Genomic DNA, 17,174 nt, shown 5'->3' with positions numbered 1-17,174 from the left:
CATTGCTAGTGGCTGAATTTACCTGTATTCTTTTGTCAGTAGATGCCAGCTTCTACTGTGGATACTAGCAAGGCATCTGATCTCGACATTACTTCAGCACATAGAGTTTCATACAATAATATCTAGAGGGGAATCTGGTGTTAGTCTATGCTGGCTCCTTTAGCAGCGCTTGTACCCCGATGGGAATTATTGGAAGTACAGGCTTCGAACCTACTTTAGATATATCACGTTTTTCAGATTCGCGACACTTGTTTGTCGAGTGTAAAACAAAATGATATGAAGTTATCTGTAATTCAAACTTGCTTTATTTTTTTGTATGCAAACTTCATTGCAAAAGGTTTTTGTGACTAAGTGGTAGAAGTGAAACCTGAACAAATTTAACTACTGCGGTATGCATTGCTCTGCCATTGCATTTCGAATTTAGCATCAAGATATAATGAATTATCTTTTACACTTTGAAACAAATGTTTTTTTTTTTCCTAAAAAATGCGCATTACCTATTGACAAAAATAACAGTACAGTATTAATTGAGAAACACTTAACGTTTCGTCTGCTGCGATGTCAGGTGCATCTGTCCAAGTGGTCTGCCCCCAATGCACCTCTCGTTTTGCTCTGAAGTCGAGTCAGGGGAGCGTGAATGTGTGCCTACTTTGCATTGTCGTCTTTTTACAGACAATTTGAATGAGTTTGGGCAGACGCCCCATTAAAGACTTGAATTCCATGCGACATCCTGCACTCTGGCATGGGACGCTACATCTATGCGCAGCGGTGAGTGGACAACACTTCGCTTTAACTGCGAAACACTACGTATAACACTCCAATGTCGCAGCAAATCAAGAGACCAAATGGTCCTCAGCCTCTTTGAGCAGCAAAGGCGCTACGTGCGTGCTTTGCACCACACCCCACTACAAACGCTGCACGAAGAACGAAACTGACACTGTAGAAAAATATCCGTAGACAGTTCGCTAGTGAACGAAATCCAATCTGAAGCCTTGAATCTAAACATTCGACGGAAGTCTGTCTGGTGTGGTATGAAACTGGGAGATGATTTAGACTCCAACCAAAAGCTTTGAAGAAACCCGACGTTTCGAAACCGACTTGGTTCCTTCCTCAGGGGTGACTGCGGAGGCTACGTAGTAGCGGTGTCTTCAAAGCACTTGCGGGGTGGGTAATGACCCCTCTCTCTCTCTCTCGTTTTGCCGTGGAACACAGTCCGTGTGTATACACTGGGGGAAGGGTTCCGAAAGAGCGGTTTGATGTTATGGGCTGTCCTCTGTATGTGCCACGACTCGAGTAACAACTTTCTCCTCCAGTTCGGCTCGCTTTCAAGGATGGCAGTCGCTTCGAAATTGATGTGGTGATCCAACGTATCGGCATGTTCGGCGACTGCACTGCGCTCTTTGTAGAGTTGTAAAGGGTAGAAAGTGGATGATGGCATCCCACCGCTGCCACCAGTTGTAAAGGGCTCGAAGGTCGATGATGGCAGCGGGTTTTCATTAGGGTAGCTGGCTCCCCGCTGTCGTCCGCATAGCTGGTCTTCGCCAGTGAGGAGACGCGTTAACACAGAAAGAATGAAGATTTATTTACATTATTGAAGAAAGATGGGAACTGTAAAGGGATCTAGAAGATCCGGCATTATGTACAACAAAGATTCAGTTCATGGTTCCGCACATGATTCAGCTCATGATCTCCCAATCCGAAGCCTGTATTTCCCATAATTCCCATGAGGGTACATGATTGCAGCACCATGTTCCTCTCTAGGTGTTATTGTATGAGTCTATGCTTCAGCGTTTATTGTAATGCGAATTTGACTTGGCGGCATTGCACTATATTATCTCATTACCAAGAGGTTGTCTGTAGTATTTGCCAAATGTCTTGTTATTTAAAGCATAGCAGTGTGTGTGTGTGTGTGTATACTGACGCGTGTGTACTGGTGGACAAAAACGACGATAAGGGGATAAGGGTATTTGACGGACACCAGGTAGTGGAGCTCTGGCTGATCGAAGACAAAGAAGGTGATATTGCTGTTCGGCTGAGAATCGCCTATCTGCCTTTTGTTCATGTTGTACCGCGACACTGGTGGAGGTGCTGGGCCGCAACCCTGCCTAATGCTCCATACTGCCGTTGGGAGCCGTTTATCTAGCCCGGACACATTGCCACCTATTGCAACTACCGTACACCGGTTCAGTCAGAGGCTGATAGGCCTCGTGCCAGAGTTCACTCCTTCCACGGAACCTCGCAGGTGCCGATTACCTCACCAAATGGCCCACGCCAGCCCACAACTGGCACCCCAAGGCCCCCCACCGACACAGCCATCACAGGTAACCATCTTTCAACCGCTGGTTCCCAATCACTTTAGTGGCGGCGCCCATGAAGACGTTGACGACTGGCTTGAGCACTATGAGCGTGTTGCCAAGATTAATCTGTGGCCTGAATAAGAAAAGCTCTCACGCGCCTATTTCTACCTTGACGGCGTTGCGAAAATTTGGTATGAGAACAGAGAAGCCAGTCTGTTAACTTGGGGCGACTTCCGACAACAGCTTGTCGACACGTTCGCCAATGTCGATCGACAGGACCGTGCGCAGCAGCTGTTGGAGCTACGGGTTCAAAAACCCAATGAAAGCGTTGCTATGTTCGCCGAAGATATGACTCGTTTTTTTAGTCGAGCTGACCCGAACGTGAGTGAAGATGGGTAGTTCAGCTACCTCGTGCGCGGGGTTAAAGAGCAACTTTTCGCCGGGCTACTGTGCCACCCTCCAAGTACCGTAGTTGACTTTATCAAGGAGGCTATGCCTATTGAGCGGGCCCTCCATCAACGATGCAGGCAGTATGATCGAATGTCTGGCAGCGCCCAAATCAATGCTGCCGCCATACCTGAGAATCAAAGCTCCCTGCGAGACCTCATTAGGGAGATAGTTCGCGAAGAACTACAGAAGTTTCGGACTACAGTTGCTCAAACCCCTGTTGCGTCTGTCGCTGAACTGGTATGTGACGAAATCCGCCACGCATTTTCTACCGCTGGTCCTGATGACAAGCACCGTCCCACGAGCTACGCCGACACTCTCCGACGTTCAACATCTGCTATATCGCCGCCATACCGCCCAGTGCCAATAGCCCCTTGGTCACGCCGCAAGAGCAGACCCTGAGCCGACCACCAAGCCAACCGACGTACCACCATCCGTCCACAGCAGCACCATGGACATCGTCGCAAGATGGGAGGCTCAGACGTCCGCCGCTCCGAAGAACAGACGCATGGTGCACAATCGATCGACGTCCACTATGCTTTAACTGTGGAAGTGCGGGTCATGTTGCCCGTCATTGCTGGCCCCGCAGTGATTGGTTCCGCCCTCTTCGAACATGGTCTAATGATCGACGTGCGAACGAAGAATACATATTACGCCAGGAGGACGTCTCTTTCCAAGGAGCCCAATCTCACTTTTACGACTACCGTACTTCTGACGCGGAGGCGATACCTACTCGCCAGCCAGGTTTGGGACGGCGATCCCGCTCTCCTTCTTCAGCGCATTCACCTTCGTCACACCGACATACCTCCGCGAACCTTAATGCAAGAAGGTCACCCAGCCCGCACCGGGGAAACTGAGGGCGGCGACCTCCGGGGGCAAGGTTGCAGGCCATGAAGACGACAAGTCCCCATTACACGACGCTGTAAAGCCGACAAGACGCGAGAGCGACGACATTGTGACCGCCGACCTTAGTGTTACACGACGCTGTAAAGCCGACAAGACGCGAGAGCGACGACATTGTGACCGCCGACCTTAGTGTTTTTCTTGCCGGCCAGAAAGTAACAGCCTTAGTCGACATCGGTGCCGGCTTTTCTGTTATGAGTCAGGATCTCGCCGTCCGCCTCAAGAAAGTGAAGACGCCGTGGACAGGCCCTCAAATAAGGACGGCAGGTGGTCTGGAAGATGCACAGCGAGAATTGACATAGGAGGTTTTTCTTTCGTTGCGTCGTTTCCGGCGACGCAACGAAAGGAGCGACCGAGAGCCGCCCGCTTCCGGCGGCTCTCGCTCCTTTCTACTCCCTCTCCTTCTTCTTGTTGTCTGTTTCTACCTCAGTCGCCCGTTTGTCTGGTTTTGTTCTCTATTCTTTTTTTTTGGGGGGGGGGGGGGTCTTCAAACTGAGGGTGGCCCTCTGCTATGGGAACTTGTATCATTTCGCTTATATTCTCAGAGGAAGGCTGGTCCACCAGCCGAAACTGTTAGGAATAAATAAATATTTTGTTTTGTTCCCTATACTGCACTATTCTCGAAGTTTATATATATATATATATATATATATAGACACACACACACATACACTGCCACACACAGTCATCACTTTACTTACTTACAGATTCGTTAATTCTACACAAATAAGAGCAAATGCACTTTTGGTGTCCTCAAAAGCTGTTGGAAACAATTTGAGGAATGCTTTGGCACATGGTCAATTAAAAAATTCCGCCATATCCACGAAGTGAATGATGATGAGTGGGCGAAGCTCCGGAGGTAAACCTGGTAAACCATGAATCCTCTGTACATTTTGCCCACTCGATTTTATTACATCGCTCCCCCTAGCGTACGTCGCCGCTCTAAATCGAACGATTGCCTTCAACCAATGACACGCGCCATATGTGACATCATTCCTATTTTATAAGATCTCGCGTCTTTCATCAACTACAAGTACCGCTGTCTAGTTTATAACATCTTGCATCTTTTCATCATCAGCTACAAGGCCCCGCCGCGGTGGTCTAGTGGCTAAGGTACTCGGCTGCTGACCCGGAGGTCGCGGGATCGAATCCCGGCTGCGGCGGCTGCATTTCCGATGGAGGTGGAAATGTTGTAGGCCCGTGTGCTCAGATTTGGGTGCACGTTAAAGAACCCCAGGTGGTCGAAATTTCCGGAGCCCTCCACTACGGCGTCTCTCATAATCATATAGTGGTTTTGGGACGTTAAACCCCACATATCAATCAATCAATCATCAGCTACAAGTACCACCATCTAGTAAACACTACAAGAACTAAACGAGAGGTGGCTACGTACAGGAGACGGTACCGCCATCTAGTGAACACTGCAAGAACTAAACTAGAGGTGGCTAGATACAGGGGACGGTACCGCCATCTAGTGAACACTGCAAGAACTAAACTAGAGGTGGCTATATACAGGCTACAGGGGACGCACAGCCCACGCCCTAAGGAGCTTCGCCCCTAAAACTAATATTGACATATTTGTATGTTCTGTTAAGATAAAAGACATTTGCGGTCAGACCAGAAGACATCAAAAATTTAGATGGCAAGTTCCACTGTGTTCGAGCCATTCAGTGAAAGTAACTATATTTTTAGACTCTCAAAAACGTCTGGATGACAATATTCAGTGTAAAGCAGCTTAACCCAACTAGCACTTGTTTGTGAGCTGTTTCTTATTTTGAACTGATATTTGTAATTTGGGGTTTTTATTAAGACCGTGGAGGCAATAGCCTTTGCTTGTAGCATGCCTATAGATCAGGTGTACAGTACCAAGCCACAGGCAAATGTTTGAATCTTTTAAAAGTTCATCATGCTTTTTCAATTTACGCATTTATGATACACAACCTGCTGAAGAAGTCTGCTACCTGGGAAGTTTAGATGACAGTCATGAAGACAACAGCTGCAATTCAACAAGCGCATGCCACGTTATGCCACTGTATCACACAGTTCACCAGAGATGCTTAGTCAGGGTATGTGGTATCCCCACCTTGACAAAAGTACCTCTTCGTCATGAACATTACGGAGTAATTGGTGATCAAGAATATGTGCATCAACAGCATCGTAGGAAAACAATATTCAGTGACAATAAAATATGAAGAAGTTTTAGTTTTTATTGTTTTCTACTGTACACACCGATTTTTTCCTCTTGGGGAGATTGTACCAATGAGAAATATTCGGCAACTAAATTGTCTTGGTGTAGAAGTCATCGGTCTTTGTTTGTTTCTGGTACTTCTTGGTGTACTTGCTGTCATATGGTATGTAGTACCACGCCTGGAAGTCACCGCGCTCTTGCATCAATTTCTCGACCTTCCTCTGAATCTCTCTGCAAGAAAAACAAAGAATCCAACATTATTACATGGCTAAAATTGTTTATGTACTTTCCAACGTGGCTCAATGAAATACAACTAGACTAAAAGCTATATGGTCCATGTTTTAAGGGTGCAGGGCATGAGGGGAAAAAAATCACTTTTTTGTCTTTGAAATTTGGAAGTGTATTCTATTGGGAATCTGAAAAGAAAAGCAGAGCACAAGAAATATGGGACACAAGAAGACTGGATGGGCACTCACTACAAACAGATTTTGTTACAAAAGAACTAGGGGAAATACACAGTGTACGTCACAAGTGCCTGCACACGCATTTCTGTATTTTCCATTATATTTCCATAATCATGCTTTTTTTGTTTTCTGAGAACCACTTCTCCAACCACAAATAGTCAGTGAACACGCACCCACGACAAGCCACTTGCATGTGCTCTGTACTTAGTCAATTTTTCTAAAAAAAAAAAGGTAAACATTGGTCATCCGTTTTGATTAGTAGTTTGACGTGACAAGTCGCAGATAATACTCATATAGCCCTACATCAGCCACAATAATGTATGCTAAAAATGATAAAAGCACTCTTCGATGCTACAATGCTAGGTACACCGCACAGCGGCCACCACGTAGTGAGTCATCCGATTTATCTCGGTAAAGCTGCACGATGATCGCAACTGGCCGTTAACGTATGCAAAAGGCAATGTTTTTTCTTGTCTGTTGGCATTCTGAAGTTTGCAGACTAATAACTTCCCTTGCCATGCACCATTTCCGACAATTCTTCGATGAATCTCGGTATTCAACGTTACACTCACTCCAGCACTGCTGAGTACATACGAAAAAGTGTCGCAGGGCCCCTTTAGAACGTAGTAAGTGAAATACTAAGAAAGATGAGGAAAAAAAAAAACTAAGACTGTGGAGAAAGTGGTCCATAAGTTCATCATTACGTTAAATGATAGGAAGTCAACGCAAGGGCGTTCTAAACTAATCAGCCATGCAAATATGCAAGAGAAAACTTACCAAAAGCTTTCCACCAACGAAACACGACGAAATACATAAGCATTGTCTTTCTCGTCGGTCAAATTCTTATCTTTTTAAGTGTTTTCAGTACACAATATGCCTTTTAATTATTCAGGTGTCTGTTTCTATTGGCTATCACTGCCATTGCATTGTCATTTTTTTCCAAGTGATGTTTGTACTGTTTTTTTTTTATAAAAGTCTTACATTTTTAAATGTTTTCATGACAATCTGCCTCTTGATTACTTAGGCACCTGTTTATTATTCGCGATCATTGCCAGCACTTTCTCAATTCGTTCCAGTTAATGTCGGTCAAGTTTCTTTGTTTTCCATATTTGATGCTTTATTTTTTTTTTTTTTTATGGCCATGTCGTAAACTTCCCTCTTAATGATCTGCTTGTGAAAGAAAAAGGTGCACACGTCTGGTGTTACAATGGCAGTAAAACTAAGATCTTTGCACATCTAGCTGGCTTAGGCAATCGGGCTGCCTGTACATATTAGGCTTTCTGTTGCGAAGATTCGGGGATAGGTCCTCTGCCATGTCTCTCAGCCTTTATGTACACTGCACAGATCTGGCACTTCGTCAAGAGAACACATAAACCTACCCAGCTGTTCGCTTTGTTGATGCTTTTACTGATGAAGATGACAAGATCCAACTATTCAACCTGTAACCATGCAAAACAAAGCCAGCAGAAAGACAATGAATTGTTCACTTACCTCAGCTGAACTTTCTCGTGCTCGTCTTGCAATACCTGCATCTTCTTCTCATACCTCATCTGAGGGTTGTCCATAAAATATCTAGCAAAGAAGCGCTTGATAGGGTGCTGGCAAATATAATAAATGAAAGCGCACATTACCAGCAAATAGTGAGAAAAGATGACCTTGGGAAATTTCCTTTTTAGAATATGAGTTACTATAGAGCAATTTACAAACATACACACACAAAAAAAGTGCTTGGAATAAAAGCAATGTGATTCAATGGAGCCAAAAAGCTATCAAGACAAGGTTTAGGAACTTCTGTAGTGCCATTGCAACTGAAATGTAAAAAAGAAATAAAAAAGGCATTGAAAATCTTGACATCAAAATGACTGGGGTTTTGGCACAAAGTTTGCAAAGAAACTGTTCTTTTCTAGTGCACAAATAAACACGGACACAGAAAGACAAGAAAAACTTTGTCAGGGCAATCACGGATCCATACAGAGCCTCACACATTACTGCAAGAATGGCTGCTGCACCAACAAAATCTTTAAGCTGTATGGAGTGATAGTATTAGAAAATTTTCACTTATGTGTTAATGCAGCTACAGATCTTTGAAAGCCTTGATACAGCCATGTTTATCTTCGAAACAATGTTTATGACACATAAAAAAAGAACACTCTTCAAATTGCAAGAGAATTGATAAAAAACTCGAGTGGTGATGTTTCCTAGAATTTCCTGCAACAGTTGACCATTATGTATTGTCTTAAGGTATGCTTGCAGCTACTTAGACTTTCATTAGTAATGATAGATTGTGTCATGCTCTAACGGGTTACATATTGAACTTTCTGAGTTTGTACAGCACTGCAACTGCACAAACATAAAAACATGCTTAAATGTACATGATGTACTGGAACATATTTCGCTAATAGACCATCTCGCTGTTCAATTAACTGCACAGCTTTAATATGCTCTAGTACTCCTTGGTAGTGTTGCTTACATTGTGACGACTGAAAAAAGCTGTCTGGGGACACTGTTTTTTTTCTACTTAAATGTGGGAAACACCACAAAGTCACTCACGTCATAGTACTCCCAGTACTCGGGTTCGTAGCCTTCCGGTATTTCTGCGAGTCTCGGTGGCCCGATGACGACGTTGATGTACGTGATAATGATGGTCAGGGGTATGGCGCCCAGAAGAACATAAAAGTGGACGTGATCCTTGAACAAGTTCCAAGCAAACCTTGAAGGCGTGATCACCATGTGATTGGAGGACCTCCTCACTAGAAACGCAGAAAAGTAACAATTGTTAAGGTTTTCGGTCCCAAAACCACCATATGACTATGAGGAATGCCGCAGTGGAGGGCTCCGGAAATTTCGACCTCATGGGGCTTTTCAACGTGCATTTGGGGTAAGTCCACTGGCCTCTAGCATTTTCGCCTCCATTGGGAATGCGGCCGGGATTCGATCCCGCGACCTTCGAGCACCATAATCACTAGACCACTGCGGCAGGTCAAGCGAAGTACTTGCGTTATAGTGTAATCTTTCCATGGTAAGATTCATCTTGCAACACACTCACTACGCAAGCAGCGTATCCAAAGTACAACTTAAGAACACATGCATTTTCTGCACGCAGAAAAAAAAAAAACACCACTATGATGATATGTAAGGGCATGATACTTCGAAAAGTCGAAGGAGGCATCAATACGTTCAACAGCGCAGCTACAATCGAAAGTGCCCCGTGCGATTAGGCCGCAAAGGCGAAGTTCTTAAGCGTAGCCCACATCGAACAATTAAAAAAAAAAAGGGCATTAACTTCACGGTTACTAGTGAAAGGTCAGACAAAAGACGCTTCTGAAAGTTTGAGCAGTGCGGCTGCCAAAGCGAGGCAATCTCCGAAAGCCTGCTAGCTCGGCAGCCGCCTAAATACGGCCTTTTTTGTCATCACGCCTTTCGAAGTATAAAGTGCTGCGTCTCAGACACATCGCGACAAACTGAGCACTACGGTTAGCGCGAGAAGCGCCAAGTCCGTTCATATTCTCAGCCGTGTATCATCATGCGCAGCGAGAAAAGAGAAGAAAAAAAAAATTGCACAGATGTGCCGAGGCTGTGCTCCGAAAGTCACCCGGCAGCTCCGACATCAAAGCACCACCGTTGAGATGAACTGTCGCGGAACGCAAGAAGCATCGTTGCAAGCTGCAAGACCATTCTCACGAGTTCGCAGAAACCACACTTACCTGGGCATAGCTGTCCAAATTGCGCTGGCCTTCTTGTTAGAACCGGGAGAACAGTCCTTGCGGACCGCAAGATGCTCAACACAGCCATTTTCTCCAAAGGGCAAACAGAACGCACAGGGTTTTGTGATCACTTAACTTTTGACGTTTTAGTAAAAGTATGGCAGCCATGACGTAATATAAAGTATGCAAAGCAGAAAAGCATAGCCTTGAAGACCTGTAACAAATTTTTTTTTAAACATGGGTTCAAACACTATGTAATTAAGCTTGTCAAAATGTAGTATAGTCACCAATTCAATAAACAAAGTAAACTCGCGCGTTTGGCTAGTTCAGTCAGCAGTTTATTTTGGTAGTGAACACGTCACAAGTAAAGGTGCATGTCAAAGTGATTTCGTTTTCTTTGCGCTTACACTCGTGCGACTTTAGACGGCGCTGCGGTGCGAAAGAAAAATAATCATGGCGGATCTTCTAGGTTCGATTTTGAATTCTATGGACAAACCACCAACTGTTGGTGACAAACAGAAGAAATTACTGCAAAGTAAGTTGCCGCTCAGTGAGTATGAAGCTGTCAGCGCCCCTCTGGTTACGCTTCTTCACAGACGCGCCGTCTTTGTCACACAGAGCAACGCGATGAACACCAGAAGCGCGAAGCGGAGGAGAAGGAGAAGCTAAGAAAGTTCAGAGATCAGGTAGGTCTCATGAGTTATGCAAACTTCCTTTGTGTCACCTTCACCTCTTCTGACGGCTACGCCGAAATGAAGGCGCTAGCTTCAATCATAAGCTGCGATTATCTCTCGTAGATGTTCGTCGCTTGTTTGGTGCACTGTTACGTCTTTCTACGCGAGGTGTTGAGCTTCGAGTTCGGGAAATTTCTACCCTGTTATCAGCTTCTGAATTCGTTCTTACCGTTCCTATTGCACAAACTCAATATTCGAGAACTTGATATTGCGTTATAATCTGGCTGTCGTTGTCGTTATCAATTCCTTCGTAATGATATTCTTCAGGTTGAGGATAAAATCAACAAGTTCATCCAAGATCCTGAGAAGCAAAAGTACAAGTTCGCGCCGATGGCAAAAGTTCACCGTACAATAATGTAAGTATGCTGTGGTTTGACGTTCAGAATTGTACGTTCTGGCTAAATGTGGATATGTTTATAAATTAGTTCAAAATTATTATTTTTTGATTTTGTGCTTTTCTTTTCGGTCATGAACAAAACACGTGTTCTTATTGCTGTGATGCTTATTTGTGAATGAGAATTATCGCAAAAAGTGCCTTTTTATTACTTTATTTTCAGTCACGATGTCGCAGACATTGCTGGCCTCACCGCTTTTTCCTTTGGAGAGGAAGAAGTCGATCGCTACGTCATGATCTTCAAGAAGGTACTAACAACATTTATATTAGTGGGTTACAGTGCTTTAGATCTGATTCCTTACTGGTTCATTCTGTGCTTATTCGTATTTTAAAGGAGTTTGCACCATCGGACGATGAACTGGCTGCCTACCGGAAAGGAGAAGAGTGGGATCCTGAGAAAGCCAAAGCAGCTGCCCGGGAAAGGGTAACAGATTTACAGTTTTCTTTCTTTAGGAATATCATTGCTGCATTCATTCGTACTTACCAGTAATTGCTCCAAAACTGCTTAAGAAGTGAACAAGTACAAACCATACTTAGGTGATTTTAACAAGAGCTACTCCAGCAACAAAAAATACAAATTGCAAAGGCTATATGATATCTTTGTGCTAAGATAGCAAGGCTGGCCTGACTTGTCGCTATGGAAATGGAGCTCTTCTTTCGACATAGCTTTCACGTGATATCACAGACAAGTTCTGTGCGCTGGGGGTCCTATGATGACGATGACTATGACTTTTTTTCTCTTCTCGTTAGAGAGTGGCAGTACAGAGGAGAACGCGGAGTCGTATGGTTCCTGCATTTTTTTTGCGAGCCGCGCCAAGAGGGAACAACACAAAAGAATGCTGGGAGCACCGGCACTGATCTGATGTCGCCATTTGTGCTCGCGCGTTGTCTCAGCCAGCTGGGTGCCTTAATATGGTGTCCATGATGATGTCGATGCAATTTGTGTATACCAAATATAAAGTAATAACATTGTCTTATTGTTGACTACGCTTACATGTTCAATACAGCCCCGCCGCGGTGGTCTAGTGGCTAAGGTACTCGGCTGCTGATCCGCAGGTCGCGGGTTCGAATCCCGGCTGCGGCGGCTGCATTTCCGATGGAGGCGGAAATGTTGTAGGCCCGTGTGCTCAGATTTGGGTGCACGTTAAAGAACCCCAGGTGGTCAAAATTTCCGGAGCCCTCCACTATGGCGTCTCTCATAATCATATGGTGCTTTTGGGACGTTCAACCCCACATATCAATTACATGTTCAATATCGCACCTTTGCTGTCAGTGTGTGGGAAAAAGCGAGGGCGGTGATATGTGAGCACTTTTTGAGAATATTGTACAAGTTGCGTACATAGACATTCGCTCAAAATTGGAAGCTTTAGAATCTCGATCGCTTTGAAACATGTGTGAACATTGTTCATTTTTATGGCCTTAAGTCTAGTAATCATTGAAACGGACTAAAAGAAAGCCCAATAATGAGGCCTTCTAAAATATATTTATTCAATAACAATGAAAAGTTGGAGCTAAGTATTCTGTGGAAGGAATCGTTAAAAATTCTCTTGGTGGGTTTTCTGTTAGAGGTACATTACCTTGTGAGTGTGTTTAACTAGAGTAGTATTGGTCATTATTTACCCGCATTCCTCCTGGTGTAACTCTAGACCTGCGCCTTGATAAGAGAGATCCTTAAACTAGTTGGTGATTGGGAATCAACATATTTGCAGTCACATCTGCACCCTGACTGTAGCCATTTAACAGAAAATGCATCTAAAGATAAAAACTCAGTCTCTCACCCCAGGTGTGATAGCGGCCACGTACTGCGCAGCTGCATGCACTGTTTTTTGGTATATTTCTGTTGTGCTTTAATACCACGCTGAGATGCCATGCCAAGTGAGTTGGCGCTCAATTTGACGTAGTGCGGTGCATTTTCGTGCAGGAACTCGCTGCTGCAGCTCTCGCAGAACAGGCCAAGCAGTCAAGCCAGGAAAGTGTGCCACAGAGTGACTATCACGAGAAGTACGAAAAGCTGCTGGGCCGAGAAAGCGGCAAGGATGCGGCCAAGATCACCACACCAAACAAACAGTTTGGCTTTGGTACTGAACTTTGATACATTGGCTGACTGGGGGCTTGTCACTTTGCGCTTAGTTGGCAAAGGAATATATCAAAATCCATGCAACATTACTTGAAATACACAGAAGTCAAGTTTAAGAACCCCGTCTTTCTTAGAGCATTCAAAACGCTTGCTTCCAGCAGTAGAGTGCACTGGAAACATTTCCAACTCTAGTGCTGTACAGCATCACAAAACTCAACCTGCTAGCATAAGGTCTGTTTTACAACTTTCCCAAAATATTCATTGCTTTCATTTATAAACAACAATGTGAAAAAATTCTACTGTTGGTGTTATTATCTGCCTGTTCATAATATACCATGGGGCAGCTTAGCAGCCAAGGCATGGGATAGCTAATTGTATAAGTGTAGGTAGGTTTCTGTGCCATAGTTGCTGCATCTTTATGAGCGAAAAATACGAGCACACCTGTGTACTTGGATTTAGGTATGTTTGAAGAACGCCTGGTGGTCAAATTTCATCGGTAGTCCTCTGTGGCACGCCTTGATCGTATTGTGGATATGGAATGTTGAGCCTAGTATTAGGGTAAATTCGTAATACAGCATTGCTTTTGCAGCAAAGGTGTCAACTTCTAGCCGATGCGATTCCGGGGGTTGGGAGGGAGAGGGAGGCTGATCATTTTAGCTAGCTCGCGTTCGGGTTAAACATAAATGGAGACTGCGCAGCTCACAGAGTGTGCTTACGGCGCTTGTCTCGTACAAGTGTCTTGACTCTGCTGCAATGTCAAGTAGACCACAGCAAAGAACCAGAGAAGGTGAGAGCCGGCCTGCCAGAGAAAAAAGTTTGACATAGTAAAGAGGTGTCGACAGCACCTATTCGAACACACTGCAAAATTGTAAAATGCTTGTGGAAAATTGTAGAAAGTGTAGGATTCATATAAAGGTGATGGGGTTAGAGCAAGAATTTCGCTGTCTGTAGTTGCTCACTCAGAGAAACGAGCAGACCTACAACGGAAACGAAGAGGCAACTTTGCTAGTAGTCTGTCTCACATATGAATGGTGTGGCCCCACAACTTTTTCTTGCTTGACCACGCGTGCTATGATGGTGATGCATTGTAGTGCAAGGTTGTTAAGTATTCAACTGTTTTAGCATCAAGAAAGTCTTGGCAAAAAGAAATAAGTTGTGCACAGGTGTCTTCCCAGTGTTGGTATCATTGTACCTTACAATTTTTCGCCCTACTCTGTTTGTCTCCTGTTTCAGTGCCCAGCCAAAACAAGAAGGACGTCCGGACAATCGAGCAAGCGCTTGCCGACATTCGCGCCAAGAAGAAGCAGAAAACCGACGACGGCCCTAGTTCGGAAAAGTCGGAGCAGGACTGAAATTTTGTGGAGGAAAACAATGCAATGCGTGCTTGTAAATTGCGGCTAGACAAATATAGACAGCCCTGCCCTCATCACAGTATTAGGCTTCCTTAGTTTTACGAACTGTCCATTTACAGGCACGTTTGCACGCGGCATTGCTGTAATGAGGTGAATTGTTAAGCTTGTTGAGTAAGCTTTTTTTTTATATGTACAAAGTCAAAATGAACTGTGTGCTGCTTGTTGTGCGACCTTTCTTTAGCAGAGAGGCAGTGTTACAGAAGTGCTCAAGACTATTCTGTCCTCAAGTTCGTATGTGTATAGAAAATTAGACATCCATTTAATTTTTCTAGCTGCAAAAAAATGATTTTTTTTTCTTTTTCAGTCACTTTTTCAAATCCTTCTTTTCAGATTAGTGGTTGCATATAATGCTGCTTTCAGTATTCGTACGATTTTTCGTTGCGCTATTCTAGCCTGATAGTTTAGTAACGATGAGTCAAAGTATAATGGCAGAACAAGCGATTGCCGAACTGGCTGGCTGCCACTCATATGACCAAACCTGCAGGCTAGCTTCTGGCTCCTAAGCCTTTGCTGCATGGTGGTTTTATATTGACAGTGTGTGTGTTTCTGCTGCTAGCACAAATTGCAGCACAAGAATGTTGAAATTCACTGAAATGAGTCTTTATGCATCTAGCTAATGACATTTGTGCATCTCAGAATCTTGCATAAAAATTTGAAATGCATGTGAAATGACCCATGGGAGGTTAACTCAGCGGTAGCTTGCTACAGGCCAACAGTTCACGAATAAGATCAGTGAACTAGGTGTTTACTCTGGCTTCAGTTTGTCATATGTTGTTGCTTTTTCATAAACTTGAGCCTACATCATGTAGAGATGAGTCACTCACTCATGACGCATTGCGTTTGGAAAGAATTATGTCCAAGTGACGTTCCAATCTCTTTTCATTTTCAGTTTATGTGAGTGGTACATACCTACTCTGCAGAAATGCTGCTTTTATTGGGTCAACACTTGACACGCTGCTGGGGAGTTGCTCTTGTTCGTTTGAAGAAATTTAGAAATTTTAAATTGCTGCCTGTGTAGCCTGTGATGTGTGTATGGAGTTCACCAGATATGTAAATATAGTACATGATCAACTCTGAAATTTTGTTGGTGTTTACACGATTGTAAGACTTTTACGGAGCATCATGAGTTTGGACTCGAATTGTGTGACGCAGCATCTTTGGCACTTTTGCAAAATCAACCTCGGTGAACAGCAACCTGAATTGTCGCAATAAAAAAAAAGCCTTGTTTAATTATGCTTTCTCGTCTGTAGTGGTTGACGGTTTCTCTCGAAGGAATCGTTGGAGACTGTTGCACCCATATGCGTGCGCAGGGTTTTGCATGGGGAGGGGGTCACAATGATCTTGTGCCCTTTCCTCTCCCCCAATCCTTTAGCTCGAGTCCAGAAAACGACTTGTTTATCAAAGGGTGAAAGAATAAAACGATGATGTGGTTATCAAGTTGGCTTGCCTTTGGTTCCTGGCCCTCCGGGAGAAAAGATACGGGAATTAAACTTTTTTGGAATGTGGTATCAGGGGTCTTCGGCCCCCATTATTTTCAAAAAAGCTGCATAACCCTGCCAATTCAGCGCAAAACTCCGCAACCTATGTTGAGCTTGCACAAACTAGCACAAAGGAGTGCTTTAACTGATAGCATAGTGACAAGACTTGCGTAGCATGGAGGGAAAAACAATTAAGAAAAAAGAAGAGGGAGCGTCAAGTGAAACTTTTGAAGCCCAGCCATTAAAAACAGAAGAGAATCATGTTGGGAAGTAAGCCCAGCGTATGGACATAGAGGAGGGTAAGCGCTGTTCGAGGATGTTGGCACTGTGGACGCCAGGTGCGCGTGCTCGTAAATCTTTGTATTCGTTCATGAGCCTACTAAAAACAAATAAATGTAACTGGAGAATCGTGGGAAAGGAGCACGAATACTAGCAGGCAGAAAAATTGTCAAAAGGGAAGATTCTTTTTTTTTTTTTTTGGAAGCGGGAAACATTCATTCGGAGATCCCCCTTGGGCGCCGACAACAACAAAGTCGCCACGCGCTCATGGATATCGATAGCGCAAATCACTCATCGAAACAACTGACGCGAGTAGGTACTTCGCGTCACAACGTATATTTTCCTTGTTGGGTTTATTATTTTTTAAGTACTTTACCGCACAAACGAAGTAAAGAAGTGGTGCAACAAGTTCATGGTAACGTACTATCAACAGCATAAGTTTGCGGAACGTTGTATACAAAAGAAATGCGAATTTATGTTGTAATCAAGCTGGTGACTGTATAGGTCGGAATGCCAAGTGAAGTATGGAACATTTATTTCAAAACTACACCCACAGACACAGCGGGAATTCAGCTTCTATCGAACATTTCGCGTTCCGCAAACTTTGGCTGTTGACAGAACGTTCCGAAACCAAAACCAATGAACTTTTTTTAAAATAATTTACTGTTTTTAATATCTAGCCTGTAACAAAAAAATTAACTCTAGATTTTGATTTTAACAACATAACACATTAGTTGTAAAATTGAACAGTTTATTAAAATATACCTTTAGTGTTTGTTAGAAAGTACAAATCATCA

The 17,174-nt window shown here is 43.9% G+C and overlaps 2 protein-coding genes across 2 annotated transcripts; one reads left to right on the top strand and one right to left on the bottom strand.

Annotated features, from left to right (window-relative positions):
- Positions 1-5,829: 5,829 nt before the first annotated feature.
- Positions 5,830-10,162, bottom strand: LOC119177128 (NADH dehydrogenase (ubiquinone) SGDH subunit). Its single transcript, XM_037428518.2, has 4 exons — positions 10,004-10,162; positions 8,850-9,049; positions 7,791-7,897; positions 5,830-6,066 (listed from the first exon to the last, which is right to left on the bottom strand). The coding sequence occupies exons 1-4, from the start codon at positions 10,089-10,091 to the stop codon at positions 5,925-5,927; spliced, it is 537 nt and encodes a 178-aa protein (XP_037284415.2). The 5' UTR covers positions 10,092-10,162; the 3' UTR covers positions 5,830-5,924.
- A 263-nt stretch (positions 10,163-10,425) lies between these two features.
- LOC142790301 (sperm-associated antigen 7-like) lies at positions 10,426-14,890 on the top strand. The gene is made up of 7 exons (XM_075885242.1): positions 10,426-10,538; positions 10,622-10,689; positions 11,005-11,093; positions 11,295-11,379; positions 11,466-11,555; positions 13,053-13,209; positions 14,442-14,890. The coding sequence occupies exons 1-7, from the start codon at positions 10,457-10,459 to the stop codon at positions 14,558-14,560; spliced, it is 690 nt and encodes a 229-aa protein (XP_075741357.1). The 5' UTR covers positions 10,426-10,456; the 3' UTR covers positions 14,561-14,890.
- Positions 14,891-17,174: the final 2,284 nt, after the last annotated feature.

Source organism: Rhipicephalus microplus, unplaced genomic scaffold (assembly GCF_043290135.1).
Source record: "Rhipicephalus microplus isolate Deutch F79 unplaced genomic scaffold, USDA_Rmic scaffold_94, whole genome shotgun sequence".
NCBI lineage: Eukaryota > Metazoa > Arthropoda > Arachnida > Ixodida > Ixodidae > Rhipicephalus > Rhipicephalus microplus.
Note: the sequence above shows the minus strand (reverse complement) of the source record. Positions and strands in the feature narration are given on the sequence as shown.

What these genes read in the sequence shown, in the direction of transcription:
- LOC142790301 (XM_075885242.1), top strand. Translation starts at nt 10,457, where the DNA reads ATGGCGGATCTTCTAGGTTCGATTTTGAATTCTATGGACAAACCACCA. An exon ending in AAAGTTCACCGTACAATAAT is followed by an intron (nt 11,094 to 11,294) that starts GTAAGTATGCTG and finishes CTTTATTTTCAG; the next exon opens with TCACGATGTCGCAGACATTG. An exon ending in AAGCAGCTGCCCGGGAAAGG is followed by an intron (nt 11,556 to 13,052) that starts GTAACAGATTTA and finishes ATTTTCGTGCAG; the next exon opens with GAACTCGCTGCTGCAGCTCT.
- LOC119177128 (XM_037428518.2), bottom strand. Translation starts at nt 10,091, where the DNA reads ATGGCTGTGTTGAGCATCTTGCGGTCCGCAAGGACTGTTCTCCCGGTT. An exon ending in ATTTGGACAGCTATGCCCAG is followed by an intron (nt 9,050 to 10,003) that starts GTAAGTGTGGTT and finishes CTGCGTTTCTAG; the next exon opens with TGAGGAGGTCCTCCAATCAC. An exon ending in CACGAGAAAGTTCAGCTGAG is followed by an intron (nt 6,067 to 7,790) that starts GTAAGTGAACAA and finishes TTTTTCTTGCAG; the next exon opens with AGAGATTCAGAGGAAGGTCG.